The sequence below is a fragment of the Oryzias latipes genome, chromosome 3, assembly GCF_053564925.1.
Source record: "Oryzias latipes strain Hd-rR chromosome 3, Olatipes_Hd-rR_3.1".
Lineage (NCBI taxonomy): Eukaryota > Metazoa > Chordata > Actinopteri > Beloniformes > Adrianichthyidae > Oryzias > Oryzias latipes.
In genome coordinates, this window is record NC_136239.1 from 1,043,827 (window position 1) to 1,068,832 (window position 25,006).

The 25,006-nt window shown below is 45.1% G+C and overlaps 2 protein-coding genes across 6 annotated transcripts in view; both read right to left on the reverse strand.

The window, feature by feature from the left end:
• Positions 1 to 6,287, reverse strand: part of foxr1 (forkhead box R1) — a 64,848-nt gene extending 58,561 nt beyond the window's left edge. For 2 of the 5 annotated variants that reach the window (XM_078944085.1, XM_011492435.4), the window contains exons 1-6: positions 6,024 to 6,285; positions 5,753 to 5,845; positions 4,722 to 4,870; positions 4,209 to 4,277; positions 3,955 to 4,082; positions 1,594 to 1,826 (exon numbers count right to left, since the gene is read on the reverse strand). In XM_078944085.1, the coding sequence (XP_078800211.1) occupies positions 1,594 to 1,826; positions 3,955 to 4,082; positions 4,209 to 4,277; positions 4,722 to 4,870; positions 5,753 to 5,845; positions 6,024 to 6,144 (793 nt within the window). In that variant the 5' untranslated portion in view covers positions 6,145 to 6,285. Of the gene's footprint in view, positions 1 to 541; positions 658 to 1,593; positions 1,827 to 3,954; positions 4,083 to 4,208; positions 4,278 to 4,721; positions 4,871 to 5,752; positions 5,846 to 6,023 lie in introns of those variants that run through there. The other 3 variants (NM_001160468.1, XR_013654739.1, XM_078944084.1) reach the window with 3 other exon arrangements.
• Positions 6,288 to 10,202: 3,915 nt separating this feature from the next.
• Positions 10,203 to 19,312, reverse strand: atp6v0d1 (ATPase H+ transporting V0 subunit d1). Its single transcript, XM_023951357.2, has 8 exons — positions 18,923 to 19,312; positions 18,074 to 18,245; positions 15,261 to 15,439; positions 15,104 to 15,183; positions 13,638 to 13,715; positions 11,102 to 11,278; positions 10,915 to 10,992; positions 10,203 to 10,792 (listed from the first exon to the last, which is right to left on the reverse strand). The coding sequence occupies exons 1-8, from the start codon at positions 19,047 to 19,049 to the stop codon at positions 10,631 to 10,633; spliced, it is 1,053 nt and encodes a 350-aa protein (XP_023807125.1). The 5' UTR covers positions 19,050 to 19,312; the 3' UTR covers positions 10,203 to 10,630.
• Positions 19,313 to 25,006: the final 5,694 nt, after the last annotated feature.

The following is a 25,006-nucleotide window of genomic DNA, read 5'->3' on the forward strand; positions in this document are numbered from 1 at the left end:
TTTGTGATCTCCTGTGTGACCCTGAAATGACCCAGAAGTGACCCGCATGCGCAGAAGAGTCCTCAACGGTGAACGACGTCACTGTTGTTTGTGGAAGTAGCCAACGTTAGCAATGGATGTCAACATCAGTGTTGTCAACAGCTGAGCTCTTTTTGCATTATTACATTTATTTTCACAAAGGAGCCAGAACAATAACAATCTTCTCATTTTAAGAAGGCAATGGAGGCAGGGTCGTCTGGACCCACTGTAGTGGAATGGGGATGTGTGTGTGCTGGGGCCGTGTGTGTGTGTAAGAGACAGGAGAGAGCGCGTGCAGCGAGGTAGAGAATGAGGGGGGGGCAGTGGGGGCGCATTCATGTTGTGTGTTATGGAGGAAAGAAAACATTGCGGGAAATGTTCAACACCTCGCTCGGCCATTTAGCTGGAAATATTTTCAAAAACCGCCCGGTTGCGATCAGAGCCCTGGAGTTTGTCCTGAATAGAGCTGTCACCCCAAATGTTAATCCAATGGGTGACCTCACTTCCCTTCCACTGTCTGGTCTCAGCAGCATCGTCCACCATGGTTGCTGTTTATGTTCTCGTTCCCGCCTACTTCAACGCAGAATGATGTCGTTTGTAGCGTATCGATGACGTACGGGTCGGATTCGTGTGGCCTGGCTGTTCAGACGGAGGTCGCATTTCAAAAGATCGGATACGTATCGGATTCAGGACCACATACCCCAGTGGCCTGGGTCGCATTTGAAAAGATCTGTGTCGTCCAGACTCCAAAACTGAAAACAACCCAATAAAATGCTTTCATGTCGGCTCCGCAGCTCATTGATGGCCAGGTGAGGCACACCTGTGGGCGTGGCTTGGAGGACGGGGGTTTGTTTTCTTTATAATCTGCCAGTGGCACACAAAGGGGGGGCAGCAGAACTGAGCAGGAGAAGCGTGGCCCACAAGACTGAGGCAGAACGTGGCAGAACTCTGAGGAGCGCCCCCTGGTGCTTGGGAGGGTGAGTGAACAAAAGGTCGAACAGAGATGGCAGAACGCCAGTGGGGGCGGTTGCAGGTCCTGATCAGCGAGACCAGCATAGTGTTACTGGTCATTGGTGGGGGGGAGGAGCATGCAGGTGAATCAGCTTCTCCCCCCAAACCTAAGCGTAGCGGCTGAATCCTAAGATTCATTTCTGTGCATGTTTGCTGTTTAACTGCATGAATACTTGTAGCCAGGAGACCAATGACGGTTTACTGACTAAAAACTGAACTGATTTAATTTAATTGGAGCTGAAGCGAACCGTTTTCCAGGGATGACGTCACCCTCAGTGTTTTGGGACAGCGGCACAGCAGACTTTGACTCATCGAGTAGATAAATGCCCGTTCCTTTGCCTTTTATTAGACGCTTTGTATATCCTTGATGTTTTCCATGCACATTTGCTTTTAGGCGATGGTTTATTTTGGTAAATATTTTAAGAGGAAAGGCTCCTGGAGCGACTAAATCCCCAGAAGATCCCTGACTTTGTGTCTTCCCCCTCTGCAGACTTTTACATGTAGAGCTCAGAATAAATATAGTCGGCTTAGAAACATGCTGCACACACCAAAGCAGCAGCTCACCTGGCTGGGACATGCTCCTCTGCAGCTGCTTGAGGGTGTCCCCCGTCAGCAGGTGGACCTCGTCTTTGAGGCGGCGATGCCCGTCCAGGGTGAGGTGCCAGAAGCAGGACTTTCTTTTGCCGTCTCTGCACAGCTGGTTGCAGGTCTTGCGGAAGCTGCTGTTGAAGCACAAGTTATGGCGAATCGTGTTTTTCCAGCCGTCTGGAGCCGTCTGGAAGAAGGGAAAGTTCTCCCTGTGAAGGAAAAGAACCAACATCTCAAGGCCAAAATGACTTTGCCTTCAACATTTGGATCACATGACAACTCCTAAACCAGTCAGGAGTTTGTGGTTCTGTAGGTATATTTCTGTAAAGTTGTCCACATGTGTTTTGTGGTCTTTTGCAGAAAAGTTCCAGTCTGGTTTCAATCATGTCACAGCGGAAACAGCTCTGCTCAGCAGAGACATGGGGGGGCTAAAGCTCCTCCCCCATGTGCCTCATGTTAAAAAGTGCCATTTTATAATGTAGTATTAACATTAACAGATTTCTGGTAGAGATGGAAGGGGAGAAGTGCCTACAGACCCCCCCCTTCTGTCATCTGAGGACAGAGAGAGTTGGGGACAGGCAGGGACAGAAAGAGACGCTGCTGCTGAGAACCCAAGAGACCCGTGAAGCAGCTTGAATCAGAGTTCTGGTCCAACTGGTGGACATCTGCTGATTGGACGAGCTTAAATGTGGTTCCTCTTTTAGAAAACGCTCTAGTCACTTTTTCCTTTAGCCTGACGTCTGAACAGTAAATCAAGTCAAGACAGAGCCGATCATGCAGGGACAGGAAGTGTGGTCATAACTTCAAAATAAAACACTGGGGGAATTCTCAAAATAAATGAACAGGATTTATGGAGAGTTCATAGCTTCCTCACTGCAGTCTGACACTAAATGAATGACTTTAAGGTAGTATTTCTCTAAGCTCTGTCATTCAGTTTCACAGTCTTCTGTATTAAGTCACAACCAAAGTTTGTTTAGAGGATCAGATGCAAAAGAATTCAGCTGGGAATCCAAATCCAGAACCAGAGTCACACTGGATGCAGCTGTCAGGAACCGGAGGAGCCGAAATGCAGAAACGAAAAAAACAATGTAGATCTGCAAACCATCTACTGACTGAAGACCACGAAGACATGCAGATGATTGACAGGAACCTGGAGTGACTGAAGGACAGAACATGACTGACCTGCAGAATCCTCACAGCAGCAGAACATTAAATAGGAATAATTCCAGCATTCTGGGGATAAAAGTTGCAGGAAATCTGTGATTAACACATTACCATCTGGATTAAACTGGATTCATGTTGATTCTGTCTGCAGCACACTGTGAGCACTAATATAAAGAGCCTCCAGTGTTTTACTGCTTTGTCTATGATAGTTAATAGTAATAGCAGTTAATATTCTATGATAAAGTGAACAAACTCATGTTTACAATCATTCATTCACATAAAAGAAATGACTATTTTACCACTTTCACCTGCAGTAGCCGAGTATTTATTTATACTTTATTGTCAAATTTCACTTCATTTCCGTCTCGTTTAAAAGGACAAAAGTATGTTTTTGCTGCGCTTTTCTGAGCCCCCACCCCTCTAAAATCCTGTGCACGGCCCTGCTGGCCTTTAGCTTTTTCCACATGGTTTCATCATCCCGACTGCAGTCTGCTGCTGTGAAGGAGGACCAGGTCCTGTTTATGTGGGAGGTTCTGTCCAACCGGGACAGCTGTCCTCCTCAGAGGCGCCACTCAAACACGATGTACCCCAGGGCTCCGTTTTAGGAACCTCTCATTTTCACTCTACCTGCCCGTTTTTAGGAAACAAGCCGTCTTTTCAGTGCAGATGACAACGATCCGCATTCCTGCTAAATCTGGAGGAGCTGCCTAGAAGATATTAAATCATGACTGGAGCTGAACTTCCTCGTCTGAATAAATAGACAGAGCTTATTGTGCTTGGACAGTTGGAGTGCTGTTGCCCCCTGAACCTCTAATGCTCCTTTTATGAGGGATCCATCCGTCCGTCGTTCTGTCAGCCTGCACAGATCCACCTCAGGTCCTGAACAACTCAAAGTTCTCGTCACTCCAGACTTCCTCATCCAACCACAGCCGCTCTGTCACCGCCCTTCTCCAGATCAACCACCACAATCCTGCTGGAGGTTAAAGGCAGTCTTCTGCACAGTCGTTTGTCACCAACAACACAACTACTCGAAGAACCTTTGGAGAACCTCACTTCAAATCTGATCAGGAGTAGAGCATCTCAGTTATTGTTTGAATGAAACATTAGTTGATGTGGGTTGAAAATCTTTTTTTTGTTTAGTTTTTGCTTTTGAGCAGACCATGCTGTCCTGACCTGGTAAAGTTGTAGATCTGCTGGACTTTAAGGCATCCGGTGTGACTGCTTTTGAGGGCCAAAGCAATGAGGATGCAGTAATTCACAGGCGGTCGAGGCCAACAGCCTGGCTTCAATGCACTGACGTCCTGGAAACAAAAGGATCATTTTAGTCAAATCCATCACAAATACTGAAATCAAAGCAAAGAAACAACTAAATTGTTGGTCACAGACGTCTGATCAAGTTAGAGCATGTCACCCAAAAAACCCCTCACCATGACCTTGGTGGTCCTCCCCATGCGCCTGCTCTTGGCTGGCCGACGAAACGCCTCAGCTTTCTTGGTCTGTCAGGAAAAGGAAAAGTGTTTCCGTGTCTCCAGAGTTTACCAGAACGGAAAAAACATGAAACGTGATCAAACAAATGCTGGATTTCTGCTGATGTTCAGGATTCAAGCACTTTTTGGCAAAGACGGTGTTTGTTTCTCCCTCATTAGACTTTAATACAGCAATGGAGGTTCACATACTTCTCAGATTTGGCTCTTTTAGCCTCCACCCACAGCACTGCAGACAGCGTGTTGTTTTGAACACGCTCTGCTTTACCTTCACCTGCTGCATCGTTGGCCGTCTGATGGACCCAAGGTGGGGGGGGTGAAGGGGATCAGCTACGTTTAGCAGATCTTCAAATCAGAAATTTGCTGAATTGCTGCAATAACTAACTCTTCTCCGTCAGGACAGTAGGAGGCGTGTTTCCATGAATCCAAATCCCAGAAGGGGATTGAAGTTTTTACCTCACGCTGAGCAGAAGAGGGCTGATCTGTGAAGAGACGCTCTGCAGCTTCAGCCACGCCCCTCACAGCTTCAGCGGCGCCGCGCTCGTACTGGACGGGACAGACCAGGTTGGGATTGACCAGCAGCCAGAGGCTGGGCTTAAAGCCATCTGGAAAACAGAAACCTGTCACAGCAGCTACAGCATCAGGGAGAGCCAGAGACAAACGCTGCACAGAAGGAGACGTGTTGAACTCATCCAACATCTTCAGGCTTCATTCACAACAGAAATACTTCATTAGAACTGAAGCTTTAAAGACTTTCACATTAGCCTGGATTTTATGAACAGCTGAACAAAATAAACTGGAAAACTTCATTTTTATTTTCTAGATTAGATCATTTGTAATAGTTTGGTTTTGGGGGAATTTTGCCTTTTTTTTAGCTACAGATGGGTCCATGGTTCTTCTGGACCAAACTCAGATAAGGCTGTTCTGATCCCAACGCTTTAGCTTCATCTTCATGAGGATTCTGGAAAAATTCTGGATGCTTCCAGAATACCGCTGACGTGAAGATGAAGACCACAGGGAGCCAAGGGAGTCTTGCTCCTGACGCACAGAGATTTCTCTTTTTCAGATGCTCTGCTGGATTAAAGAGTTCTGAAGCAATCTGAACCGTTTCCTGAATCCTTCGGTCCCTTCTAGCACTAAAGATGTGACGGACCCGGCATGAATGCTTCTCATTGGTTTTAAATGTCGTTATGGAAGTGAAGGCTTTCTATTCTGGCTGATGGATTCTGTCTTCAAAAGGTTTGAACACGACTTCATTTGTTCACAGACCTCCATCGGAATCAGAATTCACTGCAGGAGTTCAGTCATTCAAAACAGGAGAATCTTTCTGGACCGTCTCCATTGGCTTGTATTTCTGTAAATCTCTTCAGTTTGTCGTCTGACACACACAGCAGAACTTGCATCCATGTGGCTCCTCCTAACTGTGGAGGGTTTGAATCCCTAATTGACTTTCTTCAGGACAGTCCAGCTGTGGACGCTGAACTCACCGGGCGTTTTCTGGTTCCAGACAAACGGGTCGGATTTCCTCAGAGTTCCTGCTGAAGGTCTTTCAGCCGCATGTTGATCCTTCAGCTTCTCATCTGGAAGGGAAAGAACTAATCTGAGGGTTGTTTTCATTTTTAGCCATTTTTTTTACTTGAAAACTAGAATAGTTGATTCTTTTACTGTTAACAGTTGTGTGACATCATTGCCTTGGTGATTTTTATTAAATCATAATAACAGCCATCAGCCAATGAACTGATAAACACAATCCTTCACCCAGGAGGAGCTGGTCGGTGGTCGTTGGCAGTTTCAGCTCCCTGTGCATGTCCCAGTCCATCAGACCCACAGAGCAGTGAAGGTCCAGGAGTCGAGCACTGGTTTTCAGCTCTAGCGTCATGGCCGGCTGGTTTCCCTGAGCTCTGGAAGGTTCTGGACCCGTGATGACAGACAGCAGGGCCTGCTGGCTGTGGGGGCAGCAGGTGGAGCACAGCAGCCTGATTGGCCTCAATTAGGTCCAGAAGAGTGCAGCCTGTGACTGTATGGAGGTCTTGGTCTGAGTTCATGTTTGAACAGGTTAACACGTCACACCTGCTGTCAGGTGACCCTCATCACAGAAACTCTGGATCAGAATGGTCCAATGCTTCCAACAACCTGTTGGATGCTGCAGAGAGGATTTTCAAATAAAACAGTCGTTAACAACATCTCAGCCGTGAAATGATGGATTCACAGGTCTTTTGGGTTATTCTGAGGAGTTTATTTTTTCTGCTGTTTTCATTTTTCCTTTAGAAAATGTTCTTCATATTCATGGATTTCGCCTTTTGTGGGTGGGTTATGGAAGGAATCTCTACTGATAAACAAGGAAACGCTAACTAATCAGGAAATACATCAATTTGCTTAAAAAAGAACTGACTGATGCTCAGCTGTTGGTGTTTTCAAGCAACAGCATCAGGCGGGTATTCCAGAGAGCAGGTTATGCTAGCTCCCACGGTAAGTTTGAGGCTAAGGAAGTGGATAACCTCAGCTTTCAGTTCCAAAAATGGAGGTATGTTTCAGGGTAGGTCAAGTTGCCATAGCAACTCATGCTCTGAACATAACCTGGTCGGGAGCAGGTTTAGTTGAAGGTTAGTTTGTTTTCAGAGAGGTGAAGAAGCATGGCGTGTCCATTTGAAGATGATTTAGTGGATGAAGAAGCTCAGATAATACTTTTTCCACCGTGAGAGGGTGATAAGACCACATATGGATGTTGGAAAGAGAAACTTTTTACTTTGATCTAACTTAGTTATTTGCTTCAGTTAAGATAAATCCTTTGTTTGTTAAGTCAGTTTAAAAATAACACGTAGTTATCAGACATTTATTTTACTTTCATTCAAATTAATTCAATGAAGTAGGTGTAACTTTGGTGCTGCTGTTAGAGCGGCACCGCAAGGGATTGTGGGATACCATTTCCTTTGCCTGTCTGGACGGATTTGGGTTTAAATGTGGGTTTTTGACCAAATGTGTTTAGTTGTTTAGCTGTTTTACTGTGTTTTGCTGAATTTATTTTGTCTTACTGTGCTCGCGTCTCTGCACCATGAGTGAGAGGGAAAGAGAGGATGATGAGTTTATATAGCACCCCTACCAAACCTGGGTGTAATAATAAAGACGGATTATTCTTTAATGACTTTGAGCGCAATGTTCCTTTTTTCCCCATCCTTTTAATTGTTATAAAAATGAGCATATCTGCCGGTTCAAACTTAGACATATGAGAGATCAAGAAATATAATTAATTAAGATGGAAAAAATATTAATTGAATTGGAGTAATATGACATTTAGTTAGATAAATACGTAAATTTGAGTTGTATAAACAATTACTGAGTTTTATAGACGTAAGAAATTAGGTTGAATAAATTTAACTCAATTATTTGTTACCTATAGAAGTAATTCATTTAAGTTGGCAAAATTGTATAAGTTATATATATATATATATATATATATATATATATATATATATATATATATATATATATATATATATATATATATATATATATATATATATATAAATATGCGTCACAAAGAAAATGGAAATAAGATCAGAAACTTGTGCGTTTACTTTGTCTGTTCTTCTACTACAAGCAGAAACTCTTTCTTCTGATGATGCAGCCGTGTTACTTTTTTGATGGACGTATAATCTTCATACGCCGTCATTAAAATCTCAGACTCCGTCTCACTGAAGTATAGCGCTCTCTTTTTTTCACCACGCGTTTCCATGGTGACCCCTTAAATCAGCTATCCATTGAGAATGTCTTTATGTACCTTCCGTGCACGAGCATTAACCCAGGGTTACCAAGTCGAGTGCAATTACGCCAACTCATATCCGGTCTTTTGGAACCGACATACCCAGAGTAAGCAAGTTCAGGAGGATTTCAGCCAGAGTTCAGGGTTAAAGTCAGGCTAGTTTAAACATGCTTCCTGGAATACCGCCCAGAAAGTGTGTGGAAGAGAATGGCTGTGTGGGCGGAGCTACATTCAAATGAAACGCAAACACATGAAAAATGTCTGTAAAATGCAAAACAAACCCTAAAAGCTTGTTGTTCTGAATCCAGTCTACTGTATGTGACAGAATAAATGTGAATCCACGTGCCACAGATGTCATTATTTATTTATTATTTTAATGGGCTCTAGGGCGCCCTCTATCGGTTCATGTCTGTATTCTACGTGTAGCAACAAAAACTTTATTAGTTGTGACACAGACGTCCGAGGCAGGTCGCATTTTGCAGCAATCAACATTATTATTTATTTCAATTTATTATCATTGTCTCATCATTTGAGTGTTTCTTTGTTTGGTTAATGTATTTTAAGTTAGCTCATCTGTGTTCAATAGACCCTATTGTCCTTTTTGTAGCGTGCTGCCTGTCCATCATGTGTAGGAGCCGTCCATGTTTGACCATCACCCTTATGCTGTGCAGAATAAAACACGAAATAAAAGACTAGCCGGCTGTCCTGTCGTTCCACAACAACAAAAAAACACAACGCAGAAACGCAGACTGAGCTGGTTACATGTAGACATGAACATGTGATGATGAGGAATCACTGAGCAGAGGCCTCATTCTGGACTGTTGTATCCACTACATCAGAAGATTCATGAGGAAAATCCTGGAATGACGACTCATCAATGAATATTGATGAAAGCGATTGGGACAAAAGGCCATATGTGTCTATTAACAGTCACTTAAGATTTGAAATGACTGATGGGTTCCTGCACTACAGCAGAGCAGCTACACAAATACAATGAGAACATCCAAGCGTTTGTTTAAAGGTGCGTTAATACATTCCTGCATGTGGAGGAAGTTTAACTACAATAGAGAAGATACTTTCAAAGTCCTCATTCATTTCTATTGTGTGGTTCTCATTTTCAGGAAAACTGCATGTTTGTACATTTAGTGGTTTTTCTTTGGACAGAATAACTTCTATCCCTGAAGCTAAACAGTTCCATGACTCCAGCATAAACGCTTCATGCTCGCTGTAATGTTTCCAGCCTTTTGACCAGAGAAGCTATTTTCATCGCCATGTCTTCTTTTCTAGAGGTTCGGCGTTCCGCCGCTGATTCACAGATAGTTTTCAGTCACTCCTCCGGTTCACCACAAGAGCTCAGACTAGTCCAGACGCCTGGATGCTTCTCTGTTTACATGGATACATGGAGTCTGTAGGTTTGTGGGTCTCTGGGCCCTAACCCCCACTAATACAGGGGGGGGTTCTGTATATGTGATGTCATGCAGTGCAGCCCTTCTGTTGCTCAGAGAAAAGCATTTGTTACTGTTGTGACTGCTGGGTTGTCATGACAACATAAACAGAAGTTGTGGGAATCTCACTGATGGTGTCAAAGGGTCACCAGTGTCTGAGAGGCAGAAGCTGCTGCTTCCGCTTTCCAAACACTCATCGGCATGGAAGCTACTGTGAAACAGAAAAAGATCTGTTTCTCCCCCTCTGCGCTGCTTTCTCCTCCAAGCTGGGTCCTGGGGGCTTGAGGGTCCTGCAGGATCTCAGCTGTTCCTGATCTTTTCTGGACTGGGGATTTTTCAGGGCTCTTCTGTTCTAGTTTACAGGTACTCGTGTTTTTCCTTTACCCGTTTAGCACTGAAGTTCTCTCTGCAGGCTGAGGTCACGCCTGTCAGTTTTCCAAAGATCAACATTCTACAGCATTCATGTGCTGCTCTAATCATCTCAGGACAGTTATTCCACATAAATCTCTACATCCTACATGCTTCTCTGTCCGTCGGCTCTCCAGATGTGGAGCTCAGGAATCTTCATCCACTGCCTCCTCATCCTCCAGCGGTCAGGCCGTTGTGGACACAGAGGTCTGTTCATCCAGACACCAGCCTAATGCGGAGTCAGCGTTTGAGTTCGGCCCACTTCCTGTTGGAAAGCTGAGACTTGGAGCTCAGAGCAGTAAAGGAAGAACCTGAAGCTGAAGGTTTCTCCAAAGCTGCATCCCAGCAGTTTGTTTAATGCTACACACCTCACCCATCACCACAACCACAAAACATCACACAAACACTTCACATGGACCGTTACGGTCATATACACACAAACATCAAGGAATGAAGAAGGGGCGGGGCCTGTGCCATGACATGCAGACAGTAGACCTGGAATGTCCCTCAGACAGTATTTACATGCTGACATGACCAGCAGCTGTCCTGGGGGGTCTCTGCTCTTATTCATGTTTTACAATCTGAGTTCCAGCTTAATGTTGGTTTTTTAGCATAGAGCTGAATAAACAGCTTCAGAAAGCGGCGTGATGACGACTCAAACTGTGGATGGACGGGAAAATGCCTCATGACAACGACAGGATCTGAACCACTGAACTGCAACTGGACATTAAAGGATGGAAGAAGCTGAGCACTCAGAAAATGGGGATGTAGTTGTCGATCTTGGCGCGGTGCCGCTGGGCGATGCACTCTGCGATCCACACGATGTTCCTGCACTCCTGCTCCTTCAGCTTGACGTAGGCGTAGAAGACGCTGAAGTGGAACTGGTTGAGGAAGGCCAGCTTGTTCAGCTTCACCTGGAAATGGAAGCAAAGCCGGTTGGACCAAACGTGTCCTGTGATGAACCGCTAAAGGTTCATGCTTCCTGCTCCACGTCCAGCTTCACATGAAACTTCCTGAAGGCTTTCAGCCGACTCGCCTCGTGCTCAAAGAAACGGTCCTCCAGGGTTTTATCTCCAGGGTTGCTGCCAGCTCCTTCAAACAGCAGCTTGTACTCCTGCAAACACAAAAAGGCACTAATGATGGCCTCCAACCATACAGACTGTCATGGTAATGATTGACAGATGGAAGACACTCAGTGGGTCTGGGAGGAGCTGCAGACTCACAGGGTAGAAATCAGCCACGGCCTTCACTTGCTCATAGTCGTCTGCACGCGCCAGCTGTGCAAGGCCTTCTGGGTAAAGCTTGCCGCAGTGGGGGAAGAGCTTGGCCCGGTCCTCTTTGGACAGCTCCGTCCCAAACGAGTTGATGGTGATGATGAAGGCTCTCCGGTCTGCCTCGAACTGACCCACAAAGAGGTTAGAGCCACAGGAGACAGGCTCACGTGCACACTCATGGACGTCTGACAGGCTCACATGCACGCTTATGGACGACTGACATGCACACGTGCACGCTCACGGACGTCTGACATGCACACGTGCACGCCCATGGACGTCTGACATGCACACGTGCACGCTCACGGACGTCTGACAGGCTCACATGCACGCTTATGGACGACTGACATGCACACGTGCACGCTCACGGACGGCTGACATGCACGCTCATGGACGTCTGACATGCACACGCTCACGGACGGCTGACAAGCACACGTGCACGCTCATGAACACCTGACATGCACACGTGCACGCTCATGGACGTCTGACATGCACACGTGCACGCTCATGGACGTCTGACAGGCTCACGTGCACGCTCATGGACGACTGACAAGCACACGTGCACGCTCACGGACGGCTGACATGCGCACGCTCACGGACGGCTGACATGCACACGTGCACGCTCATGAACACCTGATATGCACACGTGCACGCTCATGAACACCTGATATGCACACGTGCACGCTCATGAACACCTGATATGCACACGTGCACGCTCATGAACACCTGATATGCACACGTGCACGCTCATGGGGGACTGACATGCACACGTGCACGCTCACGGACGCCTGACATGCACACGTGCACTCTCACGGACGCCTGACATGCACACGTGCACGCTCATGGGGGACTGACATGCACACGTGCACGCTCACGGACGTCTGACATGCACACGTGCACGCTCATGGACGTCTGACAGGCTCACGTGCACGCTCACGGACGCCTGACATGCACACGTGCACGCTCACGGACGGCTGACATGCGCACGCTCACGGACGGCTGACATGCACACGTGCACGCTCATGAACACCTGATATGCACACGTGCACGCTCATGAACACCTGATATGCACACGTGCACGCTCATGAACACCTGATATGCACACGTGCACGCTCATGAACACCTGATATGCACACGTGCACGCTCATGGGGGACTGACATGCACACGTGCACGCTCACGGACGCCTGACATGCACACGTGCACTCTCACGGACGCCTGACATGCACACGTGCACGCTCATGGACGTCTGACATGCACACGTGCACGCTCATGGACGTCTGACAGGCTCACGTGCACGCTCATGGACGACTGACAAGCACACGTGCACGCTCACGGACGGCTGACATGCGCACGCTCACGGACGGCTGACATGCACACGTGCACGCTCATGAACACCTGATATGCACACGTGCACGCTCATGAACACCTGATATGCACACGTGCACGCTCATGAACACCTGATATGCACACGTGCACGCTCATGAACACCTGATATGCACACGTGCACGCTCATGGGGGACTGACATGCACACGTGCACGCTCACGGACGCCTGACATGCACACGTGCACTCTCACGGACGCCTGACATGCACACGTGCACGCTCATGGGGGACTGACATGCACACGTGCACGCTCACGGACGTCTGACATGCACACGTGCACGCTCATGGACGTCTGACAGGCTCACGTGCACGCTCACGGACGCCTGACATGCACACGTGCACGCTCACGGACGGCTGACATGCGCACGCTCACGGACGGCTGACATGCACACGTGCACGCTCATGAACACCTGATATGCACACGTGCACGCTCATGAACACCTGATATGCACACGTGCACGCTCATGAACACCTGATATGCACACGTGCACGCTCATGAACACCTGATATGCACACGTGCACGCTCATGGGGGACTGACATGCACACGTGCACGCTCACGGACGCCTGACATGCACACGTGCACTCTCACGGACGCCTGACATGCACACGTGCACGCTCATGGGGGACGTCTGACATGCACACGTGCACGCTCACGGACGCCTGACATGCACACGTGCACGCTCACGGACGCCTGACATGCACACGTGCACTCTCATGAACACCTGACATGCACACGTGCACGCTCATAGATGCCTGACATGCACATGTGCATGCTCACGGACGCCTGACATGCACACGTGCACGCTCACGGACGGCTGACATGCACGCTCACGGACGGCTGACATGCACACGTGCACGCTCATGAACACCTGATATGCACACGTGCACTCTCATGAACACCTGACATGCACACGTGCACGCTCATAGATGCCTGACATGCACATGTGCACACTCACGGACGCCTGACATGCACGCTCACGGACGGCTGACATGCACACGTGCACGTTCATGAACACCTGACATGCACACGTGCACGCTCATGAACACCTGATATGCACACGTGCACACTCACGAGCGTTCAGTCAGACGTGCTCTGAGGCTTACCTCCAGGATTGGACACATGGTATCGGCTGTGGTTCCTCCAAGGTTGGAGCAGAACTTGTAAAAAGCCTCTAGATAAGCCTAACAGGAGGAAAACGATGAGCGTTACTGCAATGATCTGAGGAACACGGATTTCACAGCTGAAAGTTATCGTTTTAAAACAACAAATCAACAGCTTAATGCTAAATTAGCTACATTAACACATTCGTGTTTTACAGTGTTTGCTGGTTTATTGCAGAAGTCGCGTCTCAAGGCTGTAAAACTCCTCACTACACACTTTCTCAACTTTCAGAAGGTCAAAGGTGACTGTGATTCCGTGAGGGAAAATTTACATGCAGATGGATGAATCCACTGGAACCCTGTTAGATGTAGCTGGATCCAAATCCTAGAACTCAGAGGAAGATCTAATAGATCCCGTAAAGCAGGGGTGGTGAACACGCGGCTCCAGAGCCGCAGAGCCAAATGTGGCTCTTTGCATCTCATCATATTTTCTAAATACTGTGCCTCATTTCATAGTTTTTTCCCCTTAAACCACACTCAAATCCATCAAAGGGTATTAAAAAGAAATAATAAAAGTAATTTGGCAGTGTGTGTGTTTTGCTGCCGACACATGAGTGAGCGTCAATCATCTGCGCGGGTTACGCCCCATAACTGGAAAAATAACCTAAACATTTGCTGTGCTGCAGACTGTTTCCCTCATGGTCAAAATGACTTAATTCAGAGAATAAAGATGAACACAGGACGTTTCTGGAAGAACGAGAAGATTCTTACTTTTCTAACTGAACAGAATGGCGTCACTATGTTTACTCCTCCTGATCATCTGACACAAAATGTCTCCTTTATGAACAAGTTGAAGCTTTTCCAACATTCAAAACGGCCATCATCCCACTTTCTGTGGCATAATTACACATAAAAGTCAAAACCAGAAATGCTTTTTCATTTTCAGAGTGAAACTGCATTTGCAACTGCAATTCCCACAAATTTACATCCAAGATGCTCAAACTTGTTTGCCCCCCCTGCATTAAAGTTTCAAACACAGAAAAAGAGACAAACTCAAAAGCTGATGCTAACAATAAACTTTACAAACCATTTAAGACAAAAAATGTTTTCTTTTGACAATATTTCTTACATGATGCGGGTCAAAAACAGACATGAGCTGAAATTTCTTTGAGAGAAAAAAGTCTATCCATAAAAAAAGAGAGAAGCTGCTGCAGCGCCCCCTCCTGGACTGGAGTCGTCCAGCAGCCTTTGACAGTTTTCAGGGGAACAGGTTTGGGTTTTTCTGTCTAATGCCTCAAAGCTGGAATCTCCAGCATCTTCCCTGGAAGCTCTTCCCCTGATTCCACATCCTCTCTAAAGTTCATCAACATTCTACAGGAACCCATCAGGTTCTTCCCACCAGGAAGGACTGCCGCTGTGGAAGGAAAACGCAGCTCAAGCTTCTCCACACAAACTACAGCATACTCCACCTTGTAGAGCGTGTTCCGGATGATTTCAATGTTCATCTCGTCCAAGTCCTGCTCAGAAATGCAGTCCTGGAAGAACGCGGCTGGACAGAAGAACAAGACGTCAGACACCAACCCCCCCCGGCTCTCCCTCACATACAGAGTGGAGGCAGTCACATACCCAGGGGGGTGTCCACCAGAATGGCATTGTACAGCTCAGCAGGGGTCTGGGCGATGTTGACGGCCTCCATCTGCTCAAAGCTGCCCAGAGGGTGACACTTGGGCACCAGCTCAGAGATGGCGCGCTGGTGCAGCGTCCCCGTGATCAGCAGGATGACGTTATCGATCATGTAGCTGTACCTGAGTCCAGGGCAGAACGGGTCAACACCAAACAGAAAGCTCCTCTAAAAGCTCCTCTATCCAACTGAACCCTGATGCCTGAGTTTACCTCCAGCTATGAAGAGAGTAACACGTTTGCTTCATGTAGAAACTGTTTTAGAGCTGGGGGGGTTTGATGCATGTCTGCATCAGTCAGCATAAGGGAGTCACTTTAACTAGGATGGCCCGATCCAGACCAGACACACTTGGTTTGGAGTTTCTACACCGAGTCCCAATCTGATAGTTGGTTAAACATTAAAAATGAACAAATTAAATCCATTTATCCAGGTTTCCTGACATTTATTATTTTATCCTTTAACACAGTGTTTTTCAACCAGTGTGCCGTGGGTAATCACCCTCAGTCACTGATGTAAAAACATTTCCATCTCCAGGATTTCAGCTCTGTGTTCATCCAAACAGGCCCTGATAAAACACTGAGTAGTTAGGAATATGAAAGATCATAAAATACTTTTTTCTTTGTGTTTATTTGATTTTATTAAAGACATTTTGAAGAGAATGACCGTACCGCGATTCAGCTGCAGCTTGGGCTGTATTTTAGAAAAGTCCCGCCCCTTTAACTGTCTCCACCAATCATTCTTGAGGCTTAATCACATGTCATCAGTCTGACCAATCAGAAGTAGTTAAAGTCTTCACTTCCTTGTTCTGATTCTGCTCATAAAGTCTCTCAGTTCCAACAGAAATACCAGCTAAAGCTCGTCTTTAGCGCTGTAGCTTTCCACAGAATCCGGTATCAGACCGTGGAACAAGTGAACAAAACAATGAAGCTCAGAGAAGAGAGTCTTTCTGCCGTTTTATGCACTACATCTCCCATGATGCATTGGGTCATGAGATTGACAGCGCACAAGGAGATCTGTCGTTAAACGTCTTGAAACCAACGAACACACTTCAAACTGTTTTTAAATCTTCTAACTTAACTTTTATTGCATCTTTTAGAAAAAAACAGCTGCAGTTTCCAGCTTTTTCTGCAACAATTATCTCAAAAATGCATGTGAGATTGTGGAGGGAGGGGCTGTAGATCAATACAGAGTTTCTCCTTCTTTTTAAAGTTTTGGATGCTGGTGTGCCGCGGGATTTTTTTTAAGGTTAAAGTGTGCCGTGAAAAACACTGCTTCAACACATAAACAGAGCAATTCAGAGAAGTAGCTTTAACATCCAAGTAAGAACTGTGCAACTATCAACTAGAAAAACTAGTTGACTCCTAAAACAGCTGATAATGAGTCATGTCAAAACCTTTGGTGACTGCAGTTTAAGTGTTTTCAGAATATTGAACATTTTTGATCAAATGTGATTCATAACTCCATTGAAATATCCTAAAGACTTATTATGACAAGTATTGATGACCATCTCATATGACTAAACATTTATTATAAATGGTTGTTGGTGAGATTCATCATTGATGTGATAAACATTGGACTCAGCAGAGTCCTTCAGTCTACTCTCAGTTTAGGTCAGAAAACAGTGAAATGCCTCTGAAGGCCGACGTTTGCATTAAGACAAACCGATACGGACGCTTGCTGTCACTTTAAGACGTGCTGAGCCCTGAAGTCCCGGTCTGGGAATATCTTGCTAACTTTATCAAACTGCTCTAACTTGTGCCAACGTCTGCTGCGCTTTACGGGAATAAAATGTTGTGATCCGTTTATGCCAGAGGTGGGAAAATACTCTAGTAAAGTATTTATCTGTAATAATCAGCTTGAAATATATAGCGCTGACCATATAAATGATAACTAGGGCTGGGCGATAAAACAATAATTCAATAAATCACGATATAACCTTTTCTGGATAGAAGAATGCGTCTATCGCCATAGACTGAATGAAAATATGTAGAACCCTGGCAGATCTTGACGCTACGTAGCTGTGAAGTTCGTCCAAGCAGTGTTACCGTCGTGTGACGTCATCATTAGTCGCGGGACCCCGAACAGTTATTGCAGGCCGAATACTTCTGCCGGTAGGTTTTTTTACCGCTACTCAGCAATCAAATGTGGGCCCCTGTGTAGAGGTACGACAGAGGAACGTGGTCTGCAAACATGATTCTCCAGCAAAAACCACAGAGGTCAGCCGGTCGGATCCACCAGAAGACAACATTTGATTTTATTCACAGGATGTGGACTAAAATGTTCATCAACTTGTCCTGAAATCGTTAAAATCTGTGTAGAATTTTGTTTTGTTCAAATGGAACTGATCAGTTTTCTGTTTTCTTTCTGTTCTCTTTTGAAACTTGATCGTTTAGCTTTAATCGTGTTTTTTCAGTAAATCTGTTTTGTTTAAAGTATGACAGGAAATCAATGATGATCACACGTTTCATGAGCCACAGAGTTCACACTTCACAAGTAGAGTTATTTGGATTATATCGCCTGAAATGAATCAAACTATTTTAGTGAACTAAAAACATTCTGTATCGCCCCGCCCTCATAATAACACATATAAAACATACATATCCAATCCCTCATCGGGATGCAACAGTCTGACGCCACGTAAATCAGGACGTCTGTAACTTTAGCATCCTTGATAAAAGCAGAAAGCTGAAATGAGGAAATCTCTTCCCTAGATTCTGGTATTCGTCAGCCACAATCCTCATGAGTTTGTTTTACATACGTGATGAAATCCATGAAGCTGGCCAGCGGTTCATAAGACTGGTTCCTCATGTGGCGAAACTCCACCACCATCTTCTCCTTCAGCTTGTCGTCGATGACCGACACGGTGAGAGGAGACGCCTCGTTGGCCAGGAAGCTGCCATAGTCGGTGCTCTGCAGGTGGAGCTTCAGGTCTGCAGGACAAGAACACGGTAACCACGTCAGCCGTGAGGCCGGATGGCACATCGCTGATCCATGAATCCTTTCCAGGAAGACCGTTTTTGTCCAGCAGCCTGACTCAGCGTCAGGTGAGCGGGAAACCTTCAGCTCCATGAGCACGGAGGCTGATCTGAGCACCACATCCTCATCACTGTTACTGTAGGAGTTTATCCCTTACATGAAATGTGGGACAGTGTTAACATTCATATGCATTTAGTCAATTCTTGGGAAGCTGCCCCCCCCCCACACACACACTTACTCTGTGGTCCCCCGTGAGCACCCCCCCCCCCCCCCCCCCCCCCAACGACAAAAGCCTCCCAGACGAAGGAGCGGGGCCTTAGAGACCTGCAGCGTTTTTCTGCTGCGGTCACCGGCCCTCCACAGGCCAACGGTCAACCAAAGAACAGCTAAGCTAACATATAACTTCCTCAATTTACCTCACGTCAACCTAAAAGGTTCACACAAGGTGAACCTAAAGGTCGTTATTGGCCCGTTTCCGGTGTGAAACGTACGTGCTGACATGATTAGTTACAGTAAATAATGCCATGATGAGTAAACGCAGCAAAAATGTTTTGGGCAAAGCGAGCTATGCTAGCAGGGAGAATGACAGCGCGTGCTAGCAGCTAGCTTGGCGCGAGCAGCTTCCGCTCACCTTCCAACGTCTCACACTGGACGAGGTTAAGGTAATCCGCCTGAGACAGAATTCCCGCCTTAAAACCTCGGACTAGACCCTCCAGGTACCCGTTATCCACGTTGAAGTACAGCTCGGAGAAAGGCATCCTGTCGGACCGTCGGATCTGTCTCCGGGCTCCTGGCCGCTTGGCGTTAGCGTCAGCTGACCGACCCACGTCACGTGACCGTCATCTGACTCGTCAGCTGCTCGTGAGCACTGCTTCCTTGTTCCGCAAACAAACGAGACGATAATCCCAAAGAAGGCGGGATGACAACAGCAGACTTTATTTCATTCCGTTCTCCACAACTGTTGGAATTCCAGGAATTTGGATAAAATATTACAATTTTGTGATGTAGTGTATTTTCGTGTGACGTCACAGGAGCGCGTGTCCTCCATGTCGGGGTCACTCGCAGGAGTCTGTCTCCTGAGTGTTAACATTCCTGCTGTACATAAATTCCCTGTTTCAGTTGTGTAATAAAACAAAGGAGTCTGGGACTATACACAAGAATGAAAGCAAACAAAATACATTTGAAGGAAGAAAGTTACTGCTGGGAGCCTAAATTCACGTCTGGATTTTCTGTGTAAATGTTGTTAAAGACAATGACAATATTTTTCTCCGAGTTACACACCAACATTGATCATTAATGGCTGTAATATTACAAAGAGATTTAGTGGAAGGAGTGATTATGGTGGGTATACACAGAATGGTATGCCCCAACGGTGATGGTCATAAACAATAGACAGGGAGTGGATTGGCAAGAGTCTGGCAATACAATATGTATTACGATGTTTGTACCAGAACATTTTCTTCTTTTTTAAAGTATGACTTAAAAAATAAAACTCTACCTGAATATCAAGACGTCTTTCATTGTAATAATTGTAAAATTCTGTTTATTTAATGATCATAACATTAAGCACTGCAGCTGGATCTCGTATAGACAAATTCATAGGGCTTTTATTTTGGTAACTTCAAATTTATTAAGGGAACAGTCCACATTGTCTGATTTCCACAACAAAATATATTTTAGTGTAAGATAAAATAAATGAATGAATGTGTCTGAACCAATGAGGTTGTACAAGTGTGACTAAGGAAATAAAGTTCTGTTTAGTTTCAACATGAATGTAGATTCTCCAGAACCTTTAAACGGTTCAGGAGTCTGAACGGAGTTTTTATCTGATCCTGGCAGCAACATGGTTTCTGTTGGGCTCCCATCCCAAGTACAAACTCAGTGGTTCACGTCTCAGAACAAAAAGCTTTTTTTTTTTTTAAATTGAAATATAATTGTTACAAAACTCTCGCAGACACAACCACACAATGATGCAAAGCACAGCTCTTCACAAAAACAAAGAACAAATAAAATGTATACATATATAAACAATATAAAAAAAAACTTTCAGCATGAATTAAAATACAAGGCAATCAACAGTCTGGCCCCTAGATCAGTAACTATTCTGTAGCAGATTTACAAATGTCATCAATCAAAGGACTTGAGTTGTGAATACATTTAATGAGGATAAATAGAATCTGACTTCATTTTTAAAACACAGGAAATTCGGCCGATTTTTTCCCCACTTTTTTTATAAGTATATTTTGCCAAAATCAGGAGGATGTTCACTAATTTTGTTGTCTCTTTTGGCAACTTACTGTTATAAAAGAAAATGTGTTTTTCTGTGAATTGTATGTTGCTAATTTTTTGACTAAGCCAGTTATGAAAATCTTGTCAGAATCTTTGGATCACTGACATGAAAAAAACAGCTGTCTGGTTGTTTCTGGGGCTGCATGACAGAAATCACACGGATCAACCTCAAAGCCAAATCTACTCCTCAACGTCTCTGCCGAAGGGTAATAATTGTTTATCATTTTAAACTGCATTTCTTTCATTTTGTGGACCACTGGCCATTTGATGAATGTCCATAGTTGAGCACCTGATGTGACTGACAGGTGTCTCAGTTATTTTATATTTCACTTTTCTGTTAAAGTCATGGTATAATTTACATTTAAAGGATTTGTTTAGGTATTTATTATCACATTTTTTCACTAAGTTTTATTTCTCCTATTACTAAATTTGGTAGTTTAATTTGAACATTGGAAGACAATATTGTATTTTTATTAAATGTATTACTCTGCAGGTTTTCTGTAATTCTTTGGTTGAACATTCAATATCATATTTACTTTTGAAGTCTCTTAACTGAAGAATTTCTCCATTTGAATCAAGAATGTCACTTACAAAAAGAATCTTGTGGTCAAACCAATTCTGATGGAACATTGTCTTCCTGTCTGTGGTCATTACTCTGTTGTTCCACAGGGGGGCGCAGTGAGGGGTGAAATTGTGACTAAATATCATTTTCCAGTGGAAAAAGAACTTGTTTGTGAAATTCTGAAATCTTTATAGGAAGTTTGGAAATTTGAAAGTCACATCTCAGCAAAAAATCTAATCCACCGTCTTTTTTGAAGATGTTTTTGGGAAAATGAAACCATATTGAGTCAGGATTAGCCATAAAGTCTTTAAACATTTTATTCTAAAGATTCCAATCATTGATTCGAAATCAGTCGTCTTTATACCTCCCAAATTATATTCCTTAATTAGTTGAGATTTTCTGATGTAATGGGTCTTATTTCTCCAAATAAATCTATTAATAATTGAGTTACTTTTTATTGACATTCTTTGGATTAATGTAGAGAGATTGGCATAGATATATTAATTTTTAAAAATTCCTTCTGCACCCCCTTAGTACACACACCCTTTACTCCTCAAAATATACATTCAAACATAAACACACACACACATGCACACACACCCTCACAAACACACATACACGCACACACATTTTGCAAGGAAGGTGGGACCTAGGACCATCTGTCCCCTACCCCTTCCCTGGTGGGGGGTACTGGGCCCTTGGCAACAATGGCCGTGTCTCCTGGGTGCTGGTTTCCTGGGCCCGGCAGTGCTCTCTCCGCGCGGGGAGGGGGTTCACATTACACCTGAGCCGGGGGTGTTCGTGTCCCTGTGGGGTGGGTTCTGGTCCTTGCCCCTGAGCGCTGGGCCCCGCCAAATTTCCAACTGTGGCCGAGCCTGGTCACAACCCCCCTTGTGGGCCCCCCTTTTCCCCGGGGTGCTCCCCTTCTGGGCGGGGGTGGCTGGCCCCTGCCTTGCTCCTCCCTGGACCAACCGTGGGCTGGGTGGGTGGCTGCCTGGAGTGCGGAGCGGGTCTCCCTTGGGGGTTCCTGGCTCCTACCTGGGGTTGGGGCAGGGGGATGCCCAGAACTCCTGGGTGGTGATGGGGTGCTCGTCTGGGGCTGTGGGTGCCCTTCTCGGGTGGGGCCCTGCGTTGGGCCCTCCCGGTGCGGCGGGGGGGCTGCTCTCCTGGTTGGGCTGGGGCGGCGCTCTCTTTCCCCCGTGCCTCCCTGTGCTCTGGCTCTGGGGGCCTCGCGGCGGTCCTGCTGGACCTGGCCTGGGTGGTGGTCTTGGTCGACCGGGCGGCGGTTGTTCCCTGCCTGCTCCCGTGTGGCGTTGGGGGGATTCCGGCTGCCGCTGCCGCTGCCGCTGCTGCTGCGGCTGGGGTCTGGGTGTGGGGGTGGCTGGGCGCTCCTCCTCCTTCTTTTCACATTCCACCATCCATTTTAGAAGAACATAAACACTCACCTGAGCACAGGTGTTAGCTCACCTTTGCACTAATAGTTTGCATGATTGAATGACTGAAATATTTCACACTAGTTGGTTTAAAGGCATAGGTATGCGTGTGAACACTATCTGATTTGTGTACATGTTGACATGTGGACATTTTTGCAGCTAGCAGGTGTGTTGATAACATTTGAGTGTGTGTGAACAGGCCCCGCCCTTTTTGTACTACATTTGAACCGTACCGTAATGATAAACAACCAGTAAACTTGTTGCTTCATGGTCTTATCCCCCCCCCCCTATTATAACCCTCCAACCCCCACCCCACCCCCCTCTCTAACGTCCCTCTCTCTTCTTCCCCTCTTTCCTTTTCCGTCCGGTCCAACACAAAAGATTTTCAAACATGATTGAAATTAATAAAGTTTGGCCTCAATTCCAAAAGGGGTTTATTCAGTCATACCTTTGGTTTGTCTGAAGATGAATAACCCCTCTTGTTAAAGTAAAATATGTCCAACACAAGAGGCCCTCAGCTCTCGTCTGTCTGCCCAGCTGTTGGACAGGACAAGTTAAAAAAATAAAAAATTCCTTCTGATTTGGACAACAAATTTCTTCCAAAAATCCCTGAAAAACCAATGATTTCTGCATTTGGTTAATTTTTCCCATCATGTTTTTTTCTTCTCTTTCTTTTTCATCTCTAATTTAATTCCTAAATATTTCACTTCAAGTTTTACTGGGATTGAAAACATTTCTTTTCCATAACATCATAACAAAAAGCTGCTTCACTGAGATCTTGTCATTTGTAGAGCTGCTTCAAAGAGGCTCAGTGTGCTCTGCTGCCACCTAGTGGTTGGAAGGTGAAGTGGAAAACAAGAGTCGGACGCTGAAGGACGCTCAGAAATATTAAAAGAAATATCGTTTTGACAGCATTTTATGTCGATACAAGTATCACCAAATGAACTATCGTGATATATAGCCAAATCAATTTTTCCCTACACCCCTAATAGATATGCCCCAGCAATGATAGCATGTCTGAATTAGATTATTGAACTTTTAGCTTGATATCTTCATGATGGTGACTTCCTGAGAAAAGCAAAGTTGTAAACAGTAAGAAGGTTTTGTATTGTTTATAAAAGCTTAATAAAATGTTCAACATGTTTCATGATATTGCTAATTTGCATTACTGCATTATTGGCCCTTTTCTAGTTCTGTCTGAATCTACATTCTAAAATCCAGAGCCCTAGATATCTCTGTGTGAAAAACCAGTGTGCATCGATGTTCACTAGACCAGCGAGTATAGACCACAATGCATTGCGTCGGAACATTTTCACCAACCAGTTTTAATAAACCAGCAACGTTTTTATCTTCAGAAGACAGTGATCTCATAAATACTCATTGCAAAACGCTCATATCAATTAGATTCTAACTTCATGAAATTGTTGACGTCGTTTAAAAAACAGTAGTGAGCATGGTGTCTGAATGTTCTTAAAATTCAGGCCACTACATAGTTTTTGGTAGTTTGGGGTTAGGCCGGGAATTCAGACCCAACTTTAGACTTTGAGTCGGTTCTGTTCGTACGGGGATTCTGCCGTTTTCAACCATTCTGGCCCGTTTCTCTCAGAGTACAACCCAGAAAGAGCAGCAAAGCAGCTAAAATCAAACCAAGTTTTGTTTTTATTCATGTTTGTGTAGCGACCAGCATGTGTAACCCTTGTTCTATCCTAGGCCCTTTACCATTGGGGGTTGGGTCATCTAGACCCACTAGACAGTGCTCTGAACCTTTTTTCTTCAATGATTTGTGATCTTCACTGGTGTCCATGGATTACATGAAATCTTTCCACCTTTATCCACCTTTGTCATGGTAGGGAGAACACGTCAATGGAAGGGGGGGGGGGGGGGGGGGGGCATAAGATAGCAACAGGTTTAAAATGTGTGCAGCAGAAAAAAACGTCAGAGCTCCGACTCCGTGGAAGTTACATTTTATTAAGATTTTTATCTGAAATATTGTTTTATTTTCATCAGTTCATGTAGAAATATGAAGAGAAAATAGCATTTTTTCATGGATACTCTTTAAAAATGAACATAAAAGTTAAAAATTCTTATGCAGCATAAAATAATATGTGCTTTAAATCTTTTTTATTATGTTTTAACAAATAGATCTTAAAGAAAATCTAACTTTTTACTAATAATTTGCTCTGCAGGATTCACAGATCATCACACAGACCTGTTGATTTAATGTCAGCACATAAACGTTACAGTTTATTTTACAGTTTCAGGAGATCCTCAGCCATAAATTCATAAATCTGACTAGATAAAAGCAAAACAGGTGAGACAGCAAATCTCTGCATGTGCCAAAAGCAAAACTGAACAGCTCTGCGTCTCAGAAAGATGCAGTTTGGTTCCCCGTGAGCCTCACCGCTGCTATGTTGCTAAAAGAATGATCATT